The sequence below is a fragment of the Sphaerodactylus townsendi genome, linkage group LG01 (assembly GCF_021028975.2).
Source record: "Sphaerodactylus townsendi isolate TG3544 linkage group LG01, MPM_Stown_v2.3, whole genome shotgun sequence".
Lineage (NCBI taxonomy): Eukaryota > Metazoa > Chordata > Lepidosauria > Squamata > Sphaerodactylidae > Sphaerodactylus > Sphaerodactylus townsendi.
The window spans coordinates 167243586-167265417 of record NC_059425.1 but is presented as its reverse complement, the minus strand read 5'-3'; the positions used below and the strand labels follow the sequence as shown (position 1 = coordinate 167265417).

At 45.1% G+C, this 21832-nt stretch overlaps 1 protein-coding gene, 1 non-coding gene and 1 pseudogene across 2 annotated transcripts in view; all 3 read left to right on the top strand.

The window, feature by feature from the left end:
* Positions 1 to 14335: 14335 nt before the first annotated feature.
* LOC125425639 lies at positions 14336 to 14435 on the top strand (annotated as a pseudogene).
* A 6663-nt stretch (positions 14436 to 21098) lies between these two features.
* On the top strand, positions 21099 to 21180 carry TRNAS-AGA. The gene has a single exon. It is a non-coding gene; the product is annotated as a tRNA-Ser (tRNA).
* Positions 21181 to 21303: 123 nt separating this feature from the next.
* HS1BP3 (HCLS1 binding protein 3) overlaps positions 21304 to 21832 on the top strand; it is a 50939-nt gene continuing 50410 nt past the window's right edge. The window contains exon 1 of the mRNA XM_048499089.1: positions 21304 to 21435. Within this exon, the coding sequence (XP_048355046.1) occupies positions 21395 to 21435 (41 nt within the window). The 5' untranslated portion in view covers positions 21304 to 21394. The remainder of the gene's footprint in view (positions 21436 to 21832) is intronic.

Sequence of the window (21832 nt, the reverse complement as noted above, 5' to 3'; positions counted from 1 at the left end):
AAATAGAGGCCAACTTTCACACTTCAAGATGTTACACTACAAACCTCTTACATCAAAGTTAGGGTGTTCTTCTTTCTGCTGGGGTGGAGGGGAGGGAGCAGCTAGATTCCTTGCTCTCTCTTCCTTTTATCTATAATATATGTTTTTTTTAAAAAAAATCTATGAACAAGAACTTGTCCCACAGAATGTGTGTGTGTGTGTGTGTGATAGTCGATGCTGCTATCCCTAGTGTGCTATAATGTCCACCGCCCCGCCCCCCTTCCCCCAAAAGAAAAAAATCTTTGCCCTTATTTATTTACCTTGTTTATATCTGGCCTCTGTCCCCAGTGGGGATCGAGAGTGGCCTACATCATTCTCCTCTCCTCCGTTTTGTCCTCGCAAGAGCCCTGTAAGGTAGGCCAGTCTGAGGCCCCTTCTGTACATGCAGAATAATGCACTTTCAATCCACTTTCAATGCACTTGGCAGCTGGATTTTACTGTGCAGCAAAATCCACTTGCAAGCAATTGTGAAAGTGGACAGAAAGTGCATTATTCTGCATGTGCGGAAGGGGCCTGAGAGCGTGTGACTCCCCCCCCCCCCCAAGTTAACCAGCAAGTTTCTATGCCGCCTTTGGAATTCGAACTCGCTTCTTCCCAGCTCTGACTCTCTAACCACTGCACCAAACCTTATTGCCTGAGGGGCAGAATTCCTAAGGGGGGGGGGGACACTGGCAGGGTATGGCCTCGCTTTCAAAAGTCTGTGAATGAGTTGATCCCAGGAAGTTTTCCTCAGAGACAAGTCCTGCTGAGTTAGATTACCAAACCAAGGTGCACAGGATTGCATCCGGAAAGCATCTTATCTGTTAACACACCCAAGTTTTTGAGTTGCGCATACTCCATCCCAGTGGCGTATCTGCCTAGGGACAAGGGGTACCCCTTGTCCCCGGGCGCAACTCTTCTGGTCACGTGGGGGTGTAAAATCGCCCCCCCCCCACGTGACCAGGAAGTCCTGCTGCCTCTTTTTTTTTGCAAGCCTCGACCCTGTCCCCCCAGGACTTCCTGCTGCCTCCAAGCCCCACCCCCCCAGCCTCAGTGCTTATAAAAGAAGGTCTCCGAGGCCGGGACTGCAGTCTCTTCTGGCCTGCCCGGAGGGGAGGTCAGAAGAGACTGCAGGCTGCTGGCTAGGAGCCCAGACGGCAGGGGGAGTCTGGGGGGGAAGTGGGCACCCTAAACCTTGCCCATGTCCATAGTGACATGGGCAGGGTCGAGGGCAGTGGGGGCGGAGCTGAGGTAGGTGGGGCAGGGGCAGAGCCTGGGGGGCGTCGTGGAGACAATTTGTCTCCGGGCACCATTTACCCCTGGTATGCCTCTGCTCCAGCCTAGTTCAAGCCAATGGCACCACATTGGCCAACTTAGAAAACAAATATAGAACCCTCCCCACCCTTAATAGCCCGGAAGGGAAGCATTTCAAAAGCAACTATTTCACTATGCAGCTGGATTTTAGTTTCCCAGTTGCTCTAAGCCACTATAGGAGCAACCCCAAACAACCCAAATGTGTGGCCTGGGTTTTATAAACCCCCCAAAAATGGGGCAACAGGGGAGGAAAGCAGGTATTGCAGAGGCCATTGAGGAGATTTTAATATAGTTTGCTGAGGGGTGTGTGTGTATGTGTATGTCGTGGGTATGTTTGTGCGCGGGCATGCTTGGGGAAGAGCATACACTCCAGAATGCGCCTTTCCTGGGGTGTGCCTTTTCGAATAGCACCATGATCTCTTCAATCTGGCAGCACTAGTTCCTATCAACAGTTTCCCTGCCCTCAACAGACTACTCCTCCTTTGCTCATCCTCTTCATTTACAGCCCTCTTCTATAGCTCCCCCGTCCCCGACAAAATGAGAGCAGAGGCGTCAAGAAGCGCCTGGATGGCGAGCAGGTTAGTGGTGCGATCCCCACCAGAGCCCACAAGGTAATTGACCAAAGAGAGAGATAACTGACCAGTAATCCCTTGGGTTGAGCACTCAGGATCCAACCAGTTGCTTGGATGTGATATAAGGGTGGGCCGTGTGCAGGCCCCTGCATCAGCCCGGCCCTTAGGCACCTTCCGCACATGCAGAATAATGCACTTTTAATCCATTTTCAATGTACCTTCCAGCTGGATTTTATTGTGTGGAGAATAGCAAAATCCACTTGCTAACAATTGTGAAAGTGGATTGGAAATGCATTATTCTGCATGTGCGGAAGAGGCCTAAGAACAGAGTGGTTCATCGCCTCTGGACTTCTGGCTGTCTTATAACCCAGAATTCTGTGTCATGCGGGAAGAGAGAGGCACAGAAGGTGTTTCATTATCACCCTACCAAATTTCCTGGTAGGCTGACAGATCTCGCTTGCTCAGGCACACTCCTGACTGGAGGCCTAGCTAACAGCTGGACATTGTGGGCAAAGGAGGTCACTGAGCTCTGGCGCCCAACAGCCCTGTGGGGATCAGACTCCCAACAGGCTCAGCAAAAGAAAAAAAGGGAAATCTCTCCATCCAGCGCCAGATTAACCTAGTGGCAAAAGAGCATACGCTATGGTCCTGCTTTTTTGATGGCCCCACAGGACATGGTTGCAAGCTGTCTAGTGAAGACAGCGTTTCATCATATTCTCATGATGTTGTTCACATGTTGGGGGAGTTGTGGGCGCTGCATGTGTGCAGGTGAGGGTTGATTCCTTGCTATGTGTTGTGCACAGCTGGGATCGTTTGTGCTATCTCCATACAGCAAATTAAAAAAAACTGAATGACTTTACGATGCAAATAAATGATTTCTGTTAAAATATTGACATGCATTTGTTAAAAAAAATATTGGGGCTCCTAATATTGCTCCTAGGAGCAGCAGTGGCGTAGGAGGTTAAGAGCTTGTGTATCTAATCTGGAGGAGCCGGGTTTGATTCCCAGCTCTGCTGCCTGAGCTGTGGAGGCTTATCTGGGGAATTCAGATTAGCCTGTACAATCACACACACACCAGCTGGGTGATCGTGGGCTAGTCACAGCTTCTCGGAGCTCTCTCAGCCCCACGTACCTCACAGGGTGTTTGTTGTGAGGGGGGAAGGGCAAGGAGATTGTAAGCCCCTTTGAGTCTCCTGCAGGAGAGAAAGGGGGGATATAAATCCAAACTCTTCTTCTCTTCTTCCTAATATTAATCTGACCCTGTTGTCACCATTACAGAGAGATTGTTGACAGTTGCAGCGTAGCAGCCTAGATTTTCCTAGGTGTTCTGTCAGATGGCTACAAATGCACACGTTGCTCCAGGCAAGTTGTTGACTGTCTCCATTTAGGCTCTGACACACACACACACACACCCCCCCCTTCATGTAAAGGAACAGGCCTGAATACATCCCACCAAACTGCCTGTCAAGTGTTGCTTTTGGAAGAACAGCCAGGCAGTCCAGTGCTGATTTCTTCCCACAGGAAGGAGGGCCCAGGCACATCGGTTCACCTCAGACCCATTTTAAATGCTCTTCTGACTTCTGGCCTCCTGTGAAGAATCTTGGGCAGTTAGCGTGTTTGAGGGTGCCAGATCTGTTGTTTAAGAGGCTAACAATTTCCACAGAGCTACATGTTTCCCCCCTTAGGGCCCTACGAAAAAGCCATTTTTGGTTTGGGCCGAGGCCACCGAAAGGAAGCCTTCCCTCTCCATAGAAGGGCCGGTTTTGTTTTCACCCCGGAGCTTGCTCCAAAGAACTTCCTGTTAAGGATATCTGGAAGTCCACAAGTTCTTCTAGAGATGACTGTTGAATGCCAAATGGACTCCTGGGCTTGCCGTGATCTTTCCCAGCCTACACTGTCACCAGGATCGATGTTATACCCAGCAAGTGCCCGGCACAGGCCATTGGAGTCAGATATCTCCAACTTCCTGACCCATTTAATTGCTTTTTATTGTTTCTGTGTGACCTTTAGAAGAGAAGAAGAAGAGTTTGGACTTATATCCCCGCTTTCTCTCCCGTAAGGAGACTTAGAGGGGTTTACAATCTCCTTCCCACACCCAACAAATGCCCTGGGAGGTGGGTGGGGCTGAGAGAGCTCCGAAGCACTGTGACTAGCCCAAGGTCACCCAGCTGCCATGTGTCGGAGTGCACAAGCTAATCTGGGTCACCAGAGAAGCCTCCACAGCTCAAGTTGCAGAGCAGGGAATCAAACCCGGTTCTCCAGATTAGAGTGCACCTGCTCTTAACCACTACACCAGGCTGGCTTCCCTTTAGAACAGGGGTAGGGAACCTGCGGCTCTCCAGATGTTCAGGAACTACAATTCCCATCAGCCCCTACCAGCATGGCCAATTGGCCATGCTGACAGAGGCTGATGGGAATTGTAGTTCCTGAACATCTGGAGAGCCGCAGGTTCCCTACCCCTGCTTTAGAAGCAGAAGCTCAGGAAATTGGCCATGCTGGCAGGGTCTGATGGGAATTGTAGTCCATGAACATCTGGAGTGCCATAGGTTGGCCACCCCTGGTCTAGAAGATGCAAGGTGAAGAAGCTCTTTCATCCCACCCTTGCAGACCACAACCACTGTGGTAGAACCTGATAAAAGGCACAGAGACAATTTCATAGTACAGGGATGACAGTCTTGTTCTATCCACCCATAGCAAAAAAAAAGTACTTGCTGGCCAAGGCAGTGGGATCTGCCTTTCATCAGTGGGATGCGATACTGTGGTGGAATAAAAGCGTCTTCCTGTAGGAACAGACTAGGGAGCAAGGAAGGGCGGTAACGGAGGTCTATTTCGTAAGGTCCAGAGGGGAAAACAAAAAAACAGTTGGAATCAAGGGTGACATCTGAGGATTTCCCTTTCCTGCCATCATTTTAGTGCCACACACAGGCCACACCAAAATTAATTGTTCATACCAATCCAGTGGCATAGTGGTTAAGAGCAGGTGCATTCTAATCTGGAGGAAACGGGTTTGATTCCCTGCTCTCCCGCTAGAGCTGTGGAGGCTTATCTGGGGAGTTCAGATTAGCCTGTACACTCCCACACACGCCAGCTGGGTGACCTTGGGCAAGTCACAGCTCTTTGGAGCTCTCTCAGCCCCACCCACCTCACAGGGTGTTTGTTGTGAGGGGGGAAGGGCAAGGAGATTGTCAGCTCCTTTGAATCTCATACAGGAGAGAAAGGGGGGATGTAAATCCAAACTCTTCTTCTTCCTTGTGAACATTCATTTTCCCCTCAGACTCTGCCCAATAATGCCAGTTTTCTCACCTCATTCTTGTTTGTCTTCTGTCCTTCATTCTTCAGTCGTTTGGTAGGAAGGCTGCAAATGAGCCTTCTGAGATAGATAAGATTGATCTGTGCCCTTCACAAGTCCCTTGAGCTGCGAAGTAGGCAAATCAAGGAGGGCAAGGAGTCCAAGATGCTGCTACAGATGCTGCTTCTAACCAGTCTTCTGCTCCAACAGAAGCCCCATTTCTCCACCAAGGAGGCAGGAGAACTCTCTGGTAAAGCAAAGCCTTGAATGTAAAAGCTATCAATGGGCAGATAATGCCCAGTCAGTGGCCATCAGTGTGAATCAGCCAGCCTGCCTCTACTTACACATTTCATCAAAGGTCTTCTGTAACAGTTTGTGAACCCTGCAGATCCTGATGCTCATCCTTGGGACAACCCCTTCAAAACTAGGAGCAGCCTTCTTTTGTATGCTTCTGTCATGTATAGTGGCTAAGATTATTGGTCTGCTGATCCCTGACTGTGGTGGCCACACTCCAAGGTTTGAGGTGATGGTTTCATCCAGCTCTATTCTCAAGGATCCTGGTTAGATGGAGATGCCAGGGACATTCTGCCTGGAAACCATCATTGAACCATGGTTCTTCCCAGGCAATGAACCAAGAAGTCTACTGTCTTGTTCTGGGCATGTGAATATACGTATGGCTTGGTTAATAATTTTGTGAGTTGTTCAGCAGTATGCATCCACTCACTGCAGTGGGCTTTCTTCTGATTTAAGCTGACAGCCGGCCACCACCCACCTTCCATCCCAAGCTGTCTGGTTCTGTGGGACACCCATAACATCTGAACATTTCGTCCTCTTTGTCCCACAGTGTCCATCAGAAAACAGACATGCAGTGTTTTCTTCCATCTGTTCTTCATTGCAGCTCCATCCAAACCCTTTTGGGCTTTCTTAAATTTCCTTCCACCCAGCCCAGTCTAGGACAGCTGCAAGACCTTCCAGAGCTGTTGTGGCTCCGAAGTTCCTTCACTTCTTCCTTTCCTTCTGCTCCTTGGACCAATCTGCTTCCTCCCTCCCCCCTTGGTAAGAATGCAAACGTTTGTTTTTCTTCATATGGGCCTGTGTGTACAGTGTTGTACTGGCAATCCATATCTTGGGACTTCACCCTCTTTCAACATTTAATTAACAGTCTGTCACAGCTGAAACTGGAGAGGAAAAATGGCTTTTTTCATTTAATAATGTGGTGAATTGTAAACTAAAAGCCGTCATGTAACCATGTCTGGGTTTATCTTTTCAAATTAATCTGGACTTTCCAGCAAAAATCTTTGTCCCAATTAAGAATGACATCCTGTTCTACTCTGGGGTATTTGCTGATCTGAGCTGTGATCTGCTACACCTTCTCATAATCATTCTTCAGTTAATATCCCTCGCTTTGGTCTCAGTGACTGTCAAAAATCTATACCATTGTACTAAGGCACACTCTGGAGCAGGGGTCTGCAACTTGCAGCTCTCCAGGTGTTCATGGACTTCAATTCCCATCAGCCCTGCTAGCAGGGGCTGGCAGGGGCTGATGGGATTTGTAGTTTGTGAACATCTGGAGAGCCGCAGGTTGCAGACCTCTGCTCTGGATGATTTTAGAGCAGTTTGTGAATCACCCAGTTGCCTCCTGGTCAGCCTTTACATGGAACTGAACCTATTAGGGAATTTCCAACCTATAAGTGATATTCTTTTTTTATATAATTTTTTATTGTATAGAGTATTTGTACATTTGTTACATTTAATATCTTTATTCCATCTATACATTTTTCCATTTTCTCCCCCCTCCCCCCTTCTCTCTATTGGTTATTTCATGCAAGCAGTAGGAGATTCATTCTTCTTATTCTCTTACTCCATGGCTCTTCGTTAAATCCAGCTTCTTCGATCCATTTTTCATACACTGTCCATATCTTCATGATATCTTCTATTTTTTCTTTCCATAAAATGTTTTTTGTCAGTCTCTCAAATATCTCTAACTGTATTTGTTCCCAAATATATTCCAACCATTTTGAAACTGTCCATTTTTTATTATCTTTCCAGCCCAATGCCAACACTGCGTGTGCTGCTCTAATCATTATTTTATCTATGAGTGATATTCCAACCTATCAGGGACATTCTCACTGTAAACTCTTTGTTAATTCACGGTCTCGGGCTCTTCCAATGTAACTTCTTTAGTCATGTTCAGAGCTATGGGGAGGGGGCCATACTACCCTTGACCTCCATAAGGCAGAGGTGTGTACTAGTACATGTTAACAAGTTCAGTAAAGGAACAGGGTTATACTAACTGGACCTTTACTTTTAAACCTATCTGCCTATTGAGTGAACTGGTATTCATTGGTTATGCAACCTTCTTAATGGTCTGACGGGTCACTGTTTTTCTCTCTGCTGCTTGGGATGATGAGATCCTCTCTGCTGAGGAAAAAAAGAGGCAGTGTTCAACTCTCAGCTATTTGGTTTTATGATGGTCACCACCTTCTCACCTTAGTCTGCCTATAATACATTGTATCGTGTTGCTCTTCTTCTTCTTTTGGTCCAAATATGCCTGATCTCATGTCACGATCACCCAGCACAAATGCAAATCCCTGATTTTATAAACACTGATGACGTCATCAGCTGATGGTGGCCATCTAGGAAAGAGACTTTGAGGCCCAAGTGCTAAATGTAAAGTTTAAAGGTTTGTTCATTTGTTCAAGCAATTTCATATTTGTTTGTCAAGCCACAGGGTGCTGTCATATATTATTTCCTAGGTCTCCAATGGAGATTAATGTGGTCAAGGATAAGTAGGTTACATAAGGAAAAAAATTCAAAGTACAGTTCTGAAACAATGAAAATGGCAAAGTCAGAATGAGGAATTATTACAAAAAGGATTGGGCGGGGGGGGGGGGGGGGGGGTTGCTAACAAGGTGACTATAATGTAGACCTGTCAGAAATTCCCATCATTCTGATAGCACTCTTTTGAGGATATGTGTGCAAAACAGAATGCGTTAAAAAATGATCAGTGATGTGTGAGCTCACACGTAAAATGCAGTGATATTAACGTGCAGCAGATTCAAAGCAAGGAACTGAAACTATTTCTTACTTTTAGAATTCATTGCTGTGATGGTCAGCAATACAGTCAGTAGATTGGGCAAATTCATGGATTATAGACAGAATAGCTAAACCCAGAATTTCCTTTAGCAAGGCAGTAGTATACCCCTAATTACTGAATGCCATGGGCAAAGAATGGGAATGGCCATCCCATCCAAATCGTAGAATCAGAGAACCATAGAGTCGGAAGAGACCACAAGGGCCATCAAGTCCAACCCCCTGCCATGCAGGAACACAATCAAAGCACTCTCAATCAAAGCACTCTCAACATGTATTAATCCAGCCTCTTTTTAAAAACCTCCAAGGCAGGAGACTCCACCACTCTCCAAGGCTGTGAATTCCACGGTTGAACGGCCCTGGCAGTCAGAAAGTTCTTCCTAACATTTAGCTGGAATCTCTTTTCCTGCACCTTGAATCCATTACTTGGTGTCCTAGTCTCTGAGGCAGCAGAAAACAAGCCTACTCCCTCTTCAACATGGCATTCCCTCAAATATTTAAACATTGCGATCACGTCCCCCCTTAACCTTCGCTTCTCCAGACTAAACATCCCCAGCTCCCTAAGCCTCTCTTCATAGGGCACAGACTCCAGGCCCTTTACCATTTTGGTTGCCCTCCTCTGGATATGTTCCAGCTTGCCAATATCCTTCTTGAATTGCGGTGCCCAGAACTGAACACAGTACTTTAGGTGAGGTCTGACCAATGCAGAGTAGAGTGGAACAATTACTTCCCTCGATCTAGACTTTTATTAATGCATCCCAGAATCATATCCTGCTTGTGAGCTTCTAGTGTTTTCTGAATGACTAACAAGAGTTATACTGTGCTGGACAAGATTGACCTTTGATCACAGGCTTTGCTTGTAATACATGTTCTGTATGTGGGCATTCCATCCATCCATCCATCCATCCATCCATCCATCCATCCATCCATCCATCCATCCATCCATCCATCCATCCATCCATCCATCCATCCATCCATCCATCCATCCATCCATCCATCCATCCAAATTCAATCCATCCATCCATCCACCAATCCATCCATCCATTGGCCATCCATGGCCAGCCAATGGCCAATGAGCCAATGCCAGCCAGCCAGCCAGCCAATGACCGCTAGGGCCAGCCAGCCAATGTGTGTGTATTAGCTGAAGCCGGCCAATAGCCAGCCAGCCAGTAAGCTGACCAGCCATCTATTGAGCCATCCCATCTATCTATCTATCTATCTATCTATCTATCTGTATCTATATATCTATCTATCTATATCTATCTATCTATCTATCTATCTATCTATCTATCTATCTATCTATCTATCTATCTATCTATCTATCTATCTATCTATCTATCTATCTATCTATCTATCTATCTATCTATCTATCTATCTATCTATCTATCTATCTATCTATCTATCTATCTATCTATCTATCTATCTATCTATCCTATTTATATAGATTCTAGTTTGTAGTGATGACAGTGAATACACAATCGAGGGGGGGGGAATTATTCCAAATTAATTAATTCAGAGTTAAAAGAGTTAATAGGGTGAATCCAACTGTCTTTCAAGGAACCTTTCTTCAGCCTAAGGGGATTTCCTCTAATTGAAGTGCTTTTTCCGATAACGGAATAGCTTTCTAATTTGGAGAAAGACTTCAAAATTGAGCTTAAAGAGAAGGAGGTATCCATATTTTACTAGATAAATAAATAGTAGTAAGGTAGGATTCATCCCAGTGTGATTTCTGTTCCACCAGATGTTTCCAGTGTAGTCATCAAAGAGCTGTTAACTTATATTTTACTAACTGGGAATTTACTAGCAGTAGGATGAACAAGCCTTTTATTATTGTGGAGAGAGTAGGAATCCATGAAGAAGGGAATCTCTTCCATATATGAAACACATATGAAAGAAACATGGAAAAACGTCCCTTTCTAAGTCACAAAATTATTTAAAAACAAGTAGATCAAGAATCAAAAGCAACAGAATCGAAAAAATCTTTGAGGCAAGGAACAATTTGCCTGAGCCAAGGGTTTGTAGAGATCATATGCAGGAAAATAGCACCATCTTGTGGGTACTGTTTTCTATGATGTGCTCATTGCCCTCAAAAATCATTTTGGTAAAGGTTCCACAGGAACTGATGCATATAGACAAAAATTTATACTTGCACAATTAGGATCAACACAGCTAACAACAACAGACCAGCCAGATCAACTATGGGAACATAAATTGAGATCTTCCTGTTTATGTGTGCAAAACAGAATTGTGTGTGCAAAACCTTTGTGCAAAACCTTTGCATGGTTATCTAGACAAACCTGTTGCCCATATATACTGGACAGAGTGTATAACAGTCTTCTCTCTGTGATAAACCTCTGAAGATGCCAGCCACAGATGCAGGCGAAATATTAGGAACAAGATCTACCAGACGACTACACAGCCTGGAAAGCTTACAACAACCTGTTGCCCATTGTTATGTAAGAACAGAGTTGAATTTGAGATGAAGCCAACTTGGGCTGATGGACTGATAAATGTTGCTTTGATACCAGAACACACTATTCCAGCATTGCAAAATACAAGCAAGTGACCTGATACTGTTGAAATGTTGGAGGGGATAGCATTTGCTTAAGCAATGGTCCCTTATTTCTTCATACCATCCAAACGGAAGCATTTTAAACGTGGCTTGTTAGAAGAAAAACTGTGTCTTTGACAGTCAGCCTGAAGCTACATTTTCAGCATTTATATGTACTGTGTCATGACAATCCTCTGAAAACACTCACTGCATCAGGGGTTCATAAGAACTCAAAAAATAAAAAGCAATAGTATTGGGCCTTCTGCTAAAACAAGCCCATAGTTGGAGAAAAGAAGGTGTGTGAGAGAATATGGCCCCTTCCGCAGACACAAAATAATGCACATTCAATCCACTTTCAAAGCACTTTGCAGCTGGATTTCACTGTGTGGAATAGCAAAATTCCAGGGACGCACATAGACCCGGGCGCTGGCCCCACCTCCGGGCGGTAGACCTGGACAATGGTGGTGGCTCAAGGCAGTAGACCTGGGCTCTGGGTGGTGAACTGGACGCCTGTGGGGGGGGGGACGGCGGGGGGCGGAAAATTCAGATTTTGTCTCAGGGCTCCATTTTCCCTAGATATGCCTCTGCAAAATCCACTTGTAAACAATTGGAAAAGTGGATTGACAGTGCATTATTCTGCATGTTCGGAAGGAGCCTATGAGCCCTCTGTTCTGGAGATTAAAGATGCAAACAAAAAATGGGATGAAATCAGGGGTCTTCTTCATCTTGGTGTCTGCCCCAAACATCTTGCAATGCAGAGGTGACAGCACAGGCTGAAACTCAAAACAGAAGGAAGACTATGCAAGGGAAATGATGGCGATCTCTTAATACAAGATTTTATGATAAGGTCTCACGTTTCTTCCCTTGCATCTGTGTGCTCACTTTTCCATCTTTTCCGACATACATTTCAAGCCCTTATCGATTCTATTGAATGCTCTGTGTTTCTACATATCAGCCTTTTTTCCCCCTTTTTCTTTTTTGGATTCACACAGGCCAGGTTTTTCCTCTGCCAGTGCCACCCTTTTGCGCAGGATAAACTGAATTTTGGCTGTGTGCTTGTTTTGATTCTGGATAAATCTGTTTAGGTCTCTCAACAGCCGCTGAACACTGGAATTAAGCTTCACGAATACGAACCCAATTGAACTTTGAAATAATTTTTAAAGACCTTTCTCAGGTTGCTGCCCCAGAGGTGGGATCCAGCAGGTGCTCACAGGTTCCCGAGAGTAGGTTACGAATTATTTGTGTGTGCCGAGAGGGGGTTACTAATTGGTGATTTTGCCACGTGATTTTTGCCTTAGTTACGCCCCTCCTCTCAGCAGTAGCACGCAGAACTGGAAGCAGTCTAGCAGGAGGTGCACCTGCGTGCGTGGCAGCCTGTGCCTGTGTGCATTCGTTTCCCGCCCAAGGACCGACGCAGCGGCTGCGTCCTTGCCACAGCCCCGCCCAGGAATGCCTGGCCACGCCCCTGCTGTGCCCCTCCCAGCTCCATTGGTGCTACGCCACAGTTTGAATCCCGCCACCATGGGAACCTGTTACTAAAATGTTTGGATCCTACCACTGTGCATGCACGTAGGTAAGGGGGGGGGGTTTCTCGGGTTTGAACCCCCACATTCATGTCCGAAGCTCCGCCCACCCGTTTGTGGGTTTTTAAAATGTTTTAGTGCTTTTTTGGTTTTTGGCCTGCAGGGGGCGCATTGTCTGGGCTAGCAGCACCAAACTTTCCGGGGTTGTTTGGTGGACTCTCCTGATGATACTACCCGGGTTTGGCGAGGTTTGGTTCAGGGGGTCCAAAGTTATGGACTCCCAAAGGGGGTGCCCCCATCCTCCATTGTATCCAATAGGAACTAATATAAGATGGGGACTACACTTTTGAGGGTCCATAACTTTGGACCCCCTGAACCAAACTTCACCAAATCTGGGATGTATTATCAGGAGACTCTCTTGATACCACCCAGGTTTTGTGAAGCTTGGTCCAGGGGGTCCAAAGCTATGGACTCCCAAAGGGAGTGCCCCATCCTCCATTGTTTTCAATGGGAGCTAATAGAAGATGAAGGCTACATCTTTGAGGGTCCATAACTTTGGACATCCTGAGCCAAACTTCACCAAGCCTGGGATGTACTATCAGGAGAGTCTCTTATTGATGCCACCCAGGTTTTGTGAAGTTTGGTCCAGGGAGTCCAAAGCTATGGACTCCCAAAGGGGGTGCCCTCATCCCCCATTGTTTCCAATGGGAGCTTAGGAGATGGGGCTACACCTTTGAGGGTCCATAACTTTTGGACCCCCTGAACCAAACTTCACCAAACCTGGGTGGTATCATTAGGAGAGACTCCTAAAGATACCCTGAAAGTTTGGTGCTTCTAGCTTAACCATTGCACCCCTGACAGCAGGCACCCCCCAAATTTCCCCAGATTCTCCTTTTAAATCCACCCCCTTCGGCATGGATTTAAAGGGAGAATCTGAGGACCTCAGTTTAGAAGAAGAAGAAGCGTTTGGATTTATATCCCCCCTTTCTCTCCTGTAGGAGACTCAAAGGGGCTTACAATCTCCTTGCCCTTGCTCCCTCACAACAAATACCCTGTGAAGTGGGTGGGGCTGAGAGAGCTCCGAAAAGCTGTGACTAGCCCAAGGTCACCCAGCTGGCATGTGTGGGAGTGCACAGGCTAATCTGAATTCCCCAGATAAGCCTCCACAGCTCAATTGGCAGAGCGGTGAATCAAACCTGGTTTCTCCAGATTAGAATGCACCTGCTCTTAACCACTACGTCACATTGAAAGTGATGCTGTTTCAGGGTGGGGGATAATCCACCCCCAAACAGCATCACTTTCAATGTTGTTTAACTAGGGACCCCAGATTCTCCCTTTAAGGTGGATCTAGTTTAAACACCATTGAATGTGATGCTGTTTGGGGGTGGATTCCTGCATCACAGCGGCTGCCCCGGTGGGGGGGCGCAAAACTCAGATTTTGCACCAGGCTCCATTTTCCCTCTATGCCTCAGCCCAGAGGGGAGGGGCAGGGGAGGACAGGGCGGGGGAGTCTGCCATCCCTGACCTCGGAGAGCTGCTTTTATAAGCGCTAGGCCAGGGGCGGGGCTTGGGGAGGCGTGGTCATGCCCTGGGGCGGGTGGGGGTGTGGGCCCCCCGAACCCCCCCCCTAAAAAATCTATACCTACGTCCCTGCCACTGTGCTGCCATCTTCAGAAATCTGGAAGGTTAAAAAGCACTTTTTCCTGTGTTGGTGCACTAATCCAAAAGCCTCTCCAGAGAGTTTTTCCAGGGACCTTCTTCTTTCAATTTTATGTGCTAAGTCAAATGGTTTTGCCTCCCTGAGCTCTTCTGTTTCGTCCATTTCTGCCTGCTGTTTCATAGCCTGCCAGGGCTACTTTCATATGGCTTATGATTTCCTTGTTATGATTTTGTTGAATTTTATTTTCTTTTTATTGGGAGCCATCATGGATACAAAATTCTTTTGAGAGGCATGTATTAAATAACGATGTACATTGCTTTAGCAGGGCATATACTAAACTGGAACGATACGGAAAAGATTATTACATCCCATGCGCAAGGATGACATACAACCAATAAATATTTGATTAACTTCTTTTGCCTTCAAGTCAAAGTTGATTTATGCAAGATTTTTCAAGGCAAGAGACAAATAGAGGTGATGCTCCTGGATTTCCTTGGTGGTCTTCCATAACTAAGGCTCATTCCGCGCATGCAGAATAATGCACTATCAAACTGCTTTCAGTGCTCTTTGAAGCTGTGCGGAATAGCAAAATCCACTTGCAAACAGTTGTGAAAGTGGTTTCAAAATGCATTATTTTCCGTGTGCGGAAGGGGCCTAAGACTGACCTTGCTTAGCTTCTGAGATTGGTTGAGGTCAGGTTACCCTGGCCTATCAGAATCTAAATTATTTGTGTGTGACAAGTCACAGCCAATGACAGCAAGTGGCTTTCAAGGCAAGTGATGAAGCAGAGGTGGTTTGCCAATTCCTTCCTCTGCAGTCTTCTTTGATGGTCTCCCATCTAAGTACTGACTCTGCTTAATATCAGGCTACACTATACTATTCCGTATCCCTCATCTACAAATACTTGGTTTTAAAAGTCCATGCTACCTAATGTACCTCATAGGCATGATTTTAGGCTAAAATAGGGTTACTCAATGTACACTACAGCCATCTAGCTCAAAAAAAGAGTAAGAGTGAGTTCAAAATGTGCTCAATTAAAAACACTGAGGAAGACGTACTGAGGAAGACGCACGAAAAACGTTCTATACACACGAGACGTTTTTATGTAGAACCTATAGAATTGGAATATGGACTATATGGAACTGAAGCTTTGTTTTTGAAAAAAGAACTGGCAGGAATTGAATGGACTAAGTGATGATTTATGTTTAGTTATAAGTGTTGGAAGATTTATACTGTATCATTAAGAACTTTGTCAGAGAAATGGAGGAAATGTAAATACAAATAGAAGTGTTAAGTTTCCTAATTATATGCAAGATCAATATGTAAGATTGGACACAGCCAGAGTGCAACGTGTGTATTTTTGAGTTTATTTAGGCTAACGTTGACATTGCACTCTTAGAGATAGTGGTGATTGTTAAGATGGCTCAGTTAAAAACAAACATTTCATTGCTCCCCTTCTTCTCCAACCAGAAGCATAGCTGGGCCATACTGCGCCCGGTGCGCACTCTGTGTTTTGTCAGCTCACTCCTTCCCCCTTGCCTGTTTTTGGAGCATTTTGGAGCACTTGAGCAGAGTTTGTTCAGTTTTAGGGGGGGCTGATTTTCAAAGGAGGGAGTGCAGAAGGCGCAGAGAATTGCAGCACCTGGCTGCAAAGCACTGAAACAGTGCTGAAACAGCAATTCCACTCACAAACTCCAAACAAAAGGCAAAATGGCAGGAATCATTTGGAGGGCATGTGGGCAAACATAAGTAATTGTAAAGGGCGGGCTGACAATGTTGAAAACTTTTTAGAAACATTTTTGGGAATTTGTGCCGAAAGGGCCAGTGTTGACTAGAATAGATGGAGGATGAGATGCAGTATAAGGTGACATGAAGATCCAGAAATAAAATCAAATTAAGGGAAAGGAGCTGAAGTTATACAGTGATTTGTAACCAGTTTTTGCAACACATTAAAATCTTCTCTCATTCATTTCATTGTGTCAAATGTATCAGGTTAGTACATTAACTCCCCAACTGTTCTGTTGTCCCAAATCGGCAAGTATTAGAATCAAATACTCTAGGTTGCTTGCTATGATACCTAGCGAGCTGGACGAACTAAGCAGACTATTGTTTTTATTAAATAACTCTGATGCTATAATCTGTAAAATGGCTGCAAATTTTCTGCTGGAAGTATCCCATAAGCAACAGTATGTATGAATCAACTCCATTTGCTATATGTTGCAAGTTTGTATTTTGCTGTGATTTTGCTGTGATTTATATTGTTTATGCCAAATAAAGGCTGAATGGACAAATGGTATCAGGTTAGAATAAAATGATAATGATAGTTGACTAGATAAGAAAAACGAACTGAATAGTTCACATGTGTCCTATTAACATACATCGAGGAACCACATTTTGGGGTAAAGGCGATGACTAGGTGAGTTATGTCATCCAACTTGCATCACTTCTCAACCCATTCTACTACTGACAGAAATTTCAGAATTCAGACTCTTTGTTCTGTCATTCAAAAGCAGCCTTTTAAAAGTTGTATTCTGAGCTCCCCCCTTGCATGCCACCCATCACTCCCTCCCTCCCCTCCCCTCCCTCCTTTTCCCTTGCATGCCACCCCTCACCCCCTCCTTTCCCTCCCTCCCTCCTCTTCCCTTGCATGCCACCCCTTCTGGTCTCCACCTGCAGCCTTACCTCTGTAGCAGGGGGCACAGAGACCAGGGCTCATTCCACACATGCAGAATAATGCACTTTCAAACTGCTTTCAGTGCTCTTTGAAGCTGTGCGGAATAGCAAAATCACTTGCAAACAGTTGTGAAAGTGGTTTGAAAATGCATTATTTTGCGTGTGCAGAAGGGGCCCAGGGCTTGGGAAGAGCAGATCCTAATTTCCATTATCACTGTAACTGATATTAAAACGCATATTCCTTCACATCTCATCCTTTTCATTTGATAACATCACATAAAAATTAGGAAAGATACAGAATTTCAGAAAATAATGGAAATTAAAGCAAAACTCCTGTGCTGGATGTCTTCTTCACCTTTCAATGGTCACTACTGTTATTTCCATTAGTGGAGATCCTTGGGCATTGCAGTAGCTCAGTACCTTTAGATTATTTAAATATTTCAGTAAAACCAAGTTGCAAACTTTTCCTAAGCTGTGCCACAAGCTTCAGCTGGCAGGTTGCCAATTTGGGGAGGGAGATCATACACAGAAAAAAAAAATAATGCACCAGAGAGAAAAGCTGAATTCTACTTCCTGAAACTTTCTCCCAGGCCCCTTCCGCACATGCAAAATAATGTGTTTTCAAACCACTTTCACAACTGTTTGCAAGTGGATTTTGCCATTCCGCACAGCTTCAAAGAGCACTGAAAGCAGTTTGAAAGTGCATTGTTCTGCATGTGTGGAATGAGCCCCAGATTGTAATTTTTTTCCATGGGAGAGAATGTAGACACATCTGTCTTAAGTAGCACCATCCTGTAAAAAAACATTGCCTTCAATCTCAACTGCCCCAAACCTCTAAATTCTCTAAAATATGCTCCTTTTCACTCCCCCCCCATCCCTTACAAAGCAAATATTATAAAAAAAATAAAGACAATGTTGTGGGGGAAAGGAGCGGAATATACATGAAAGTGTAGCAAACTATGAAATCTGAGGTTTTCCTCTTGGCTGGATGATATGAAATTTGTTTATGATTTATGGAAACCCGCAAAGCTTGTCAGAAATCAGGCCTCATAACTTCAGAAAAGCTCTGCCTTCGGTGAGGCAAGTGGCAGGTTTATCTTTCAGTAGGGATTGCTTAGGGCTTTGTCTTGATTGTTCCTGACAAGTCCCTCATGACATTACAGGTGAAATGGTTCAGGGGTGGTGGTGGACATCAGGGGATAATGAAGTACACTGAGGTAATTCTCTGATCTTCGCCATAAATTTAGCCTGTGTTGAGAATGTGCAGGTAGGTTAAAAAAGGCTGCCTTACCTGACCATCAATAGCGTTACCACATTATAAAACAGTGGGTTTTAAATCTAGCAGTTCAGCAGCCGAGTCCTGTTTGAAATATATATGTATCCTACAGGTTCACATCTGGGTTTTGCAACTGTCATCCTGAGGTAAATGATAGATTACCTCAGGGACAGAGGAGGCTTTCATGAGAGTTACTTGAACCTCAACACTGAGTATATTATTTAAAGAAAGTTTTTTTGAAAAAAGAAATGGAAATTACTTCCAAAAAAGTGGAGTTGTGATTGGGTTTGTGTGTGTGTGTGTGTGTGCGCGTTTCCTGTATCTTCAATGTGCTGTATCACTTGCCTGAAAAAGTACATGCTCCAGTGTTTTTGTGCTCTTATAGTGCAGTTCTAAGCAGGTCTATGTAGAATCCTATTGAAATCTGCTCAGTGGGGCTTACTTCCAGAAAGATGCTTTCAGGTTTAAATTGCTAAATGTATCACTCACAAAGTGGCTGCCACTCTGTTATATGATTATTCTCACTAGAAAATGAGGGAGAGGTGAGCCTTGACTCTGGCCCCTTCTGCACATGCAGAATAATGCACTCTCAATCCACTTTTACAATTGTTTGCAAGTGGATTTTGCTTTGAAAGTGCATTGAAAGTGAATTGAAAGTGCATTATTCTGCATGTGCAGAAGGGACTAAGGTTGAATCCCCACTACCATCTTAGCCAAGTTTCAGAACACAAACTAACCAGGTTTGAGGGACGACCTCCCCGGTCAAATCCCCACTACTGTCTTAGCCAGGTTTCAGAACACAAACAACCTCAAACCTGGTTTGTGTTCTGAAACCTGGCTAAGACGGTAGTGGGGATTCGACCTAAGCCTTGCTTTTCAGACCAGTTGCGCTCTGTCTGTCTGTCTGTCTGTCTGTCTGTCTGTCTGTCTGTCTGTCTGTCTGTCTGTCTGTCTGTCTGTCTGTCTGTCTGTCTCTCTCTCTCTCTCTGTGTGTGTGTGTGTGTGTGTGTACATACACCGGATTTTAGTATCTACAGATGGGACCATGATTGATAAAACCATATGAAAGCTGTTCGTTTAGGAATCAAACTACATAATGCTATAATCTACAGAGAACCATGGTGAAAAACAATTAAGGAAGATCCTTAATAAGATTACATGAAATGATACATAGACTGAAAAACCTTATCTCTGAGATAACAGTTACAGAGGTAAAACTTAATTTTGATTCTTTTTCATCCTTGGCCAAGAATCCTAACAGTGAAACAAAACAAAACTGAACACGCTCGCCCCACTCCAACCAATTTGTTTAAGAACCAAAAAGACTAAATACCAAAAAATTTGGATTAGCATATTCCACTCCTAGTTATTGCAACAGTCTCCAACCTTGCTAAGCCAGAGGGTATTTTTGGCATTTGGAGAATGGTTGCAGGACTACGAATCTCCAGATGGGGCCTGGAGATCGCTCAGAATTATAACTCTGGAGGAAATGGCAGCTTCTCAGGCAGGCTCTATAAGGGGTGGGCTGAGGTCCTCCCCAAAGTGCCCCATCCCAGGTTCCACTTAAAATCTCCAGGAATTTACCAGCCCTGAGTTGGCAAGCCTAGGTCAAGGAAACAGCTGCAAAATGGTGCTGGGATCAACTCCATAATGTTGGCAGGTTCCAAGCCAACCATCCTCCTAGGATTTTATGAAGCCTCCTGCGATGTAAGGAAACTCCTCCTGCACTGAGGTGATGGAAGAAAGCCAAGAATCATCCCTTGCCTTGAGGAAATTACGCTGTTCAGTTTCTGAAGAAGTGAAAAATTTTGGGTCCTGCATTCTCACAGGGAGAGATTCCTGGGTCTGGAAATCTACTATATACGAAGAAACCTTCTTTATCCGTGTTGGCAATCCATATGGCAGGATAGGTGTTTCTAAATAAGCATCAACTACTATATAAAGGTCAACTACACTGAATGCTGTTCCACTTCTGGCCATCTATATTTACCAGAAGAACGAACACTTCCTATTTTCTGCATTCTGTCCCTGGGCGCTCATCAGGATTCAAGACTCTCCCCTGGTTCTGAGCGGATAAATCTCTGAAGAAGGCGCATCTTGACACATGTATGCAAGCATTAGGGTGCCATGCAGCAGTGGCACATGTTCTCCCATTCCACACACTGCATCACCTGAGCTGTATTTTGAATTACTGATGATCATACAAGGTCAGTTCTCCTCAAGGGCTGAAATACCTAAATGAGTTGCTGTACAAGTTTGCTAAATGTCAATCTTCAATGTCTAGCAAAGAGGAAGAGCTATACCCAGTGGTGGGATTCAAATAATTTAACAACTGCTTGTTTTCAAGCACCATTTTAACAACCCGTTCTGCTAAAGTGGTGAGAACCTGCTGAATCCCACCACTGGTTATATCCTCACCCAGTCCATCTTTGACCAGGCCCATACAAATCTAGGGTATTGACAAACTTGTTGATCCTTTGAGAACGTGAAAACCAGAGTTCTGTCTCTGTTCATAAACATATATGCTGGATTGCAACCCAAAAAACCATTTGCTCCTGGAGCAAGTCCAATCTGATCCACCAAAACTGTGCAAAAGTGGATCCTATCAGGCCTCCTTAAGTGTTTCTTCCAACTAAGAATTTAGGATCTAGGTATTGTAATACATTTTGGGACTTCCTAACCCTTTTCCTTTGATTGCATTAAATAGAAAACATGGTGGGTGACAGCTGCTTGTCATATTATAGCATATTATTATTATTATAGGATAACTCCTATAATATAATGATTTATTTATTTAGAATGTATTTAGAATGAAATAGAATGATTTCAACCCAGACGAACCACTCTGGTTCCTAATGGGCTCCTTTGTCATGTAGGGCAGTGCATCCCTAAATATGCATCCTGTCAGACGGAACTGATTATTGAGACAGCGAAGGGAACAAAAAAGATTTTGTAAGTCGGTAGTACCAATTTAAACTTTTTATTATGTACTGCTGGAGCCATTACTCATTCATTTGTGCATCCTCCCAGATGCAAACCAAATCACTATTTTAGACGGTACAGAAAAGATGTATAGAGGGAGAATGGGGAATTTAAAGAGACTTGTTTTGAAAGTTTTAACCACTAGGAGTAGTCGTGGCCGAGTGGTTAAGGCGATGGACTAGAAATCCATTGGGGTCTCCCCGCGCAGGTTCGAATCCTGCCGACTACGTAATTCTTTTGCAATTAAGCTTTTAATCACCCAGCACAATCCTGCTGTCAGAAACGGCCTTGGCCCTTCCCCAGCGGCCTGAAGTCAGGAAGAGTCATCGGGAGCTGCCAATATACAGAGACGGAAAAGATCAGCTGACGCGTCTTCCCGGATCTCCTCCCCAGCTTTGCAAACAGGGAAGCTGCCGCTGCTGCTTTTGCAGGCGGCGGACAGCATGCAGCAAAGCCCGGCTCGGGCCGTGTTGGTCACCACCAGGTAAGAGATCGCGAGACCTTCTGGGTCCTTGCCCCTCCACCACCCCAGGCTTGGAGAGGACAGGGTGGCCTTGGCTCCTTCTGCGCTGGAGCTCTCCTGGCACGGCCTGGCCCGCCTGCATCTCCGCCTCCCCCTTGCTGAACTTTCCTGCTACAGGGCGGTGCAGAAGTCGCTTTGCTGGCCCCGTCTCTGCTCGACCCCGTTGCTGGCTGGTCTACCCCGCTCTTTCCCCAAATTTGCCCCGGAATGGCACCTCTGGGGGTGCTTTGGAGCAGCTCCAGCTGCCCTGCTTTCACCATGGGGAGTTCTCCGTCCAGTCTCAAGTGGATTCCGCGCTGCATATTTATAACGAGTGGCAATCGTTATTAATCGTTATACATAAGGGAAAGCGAGTTCA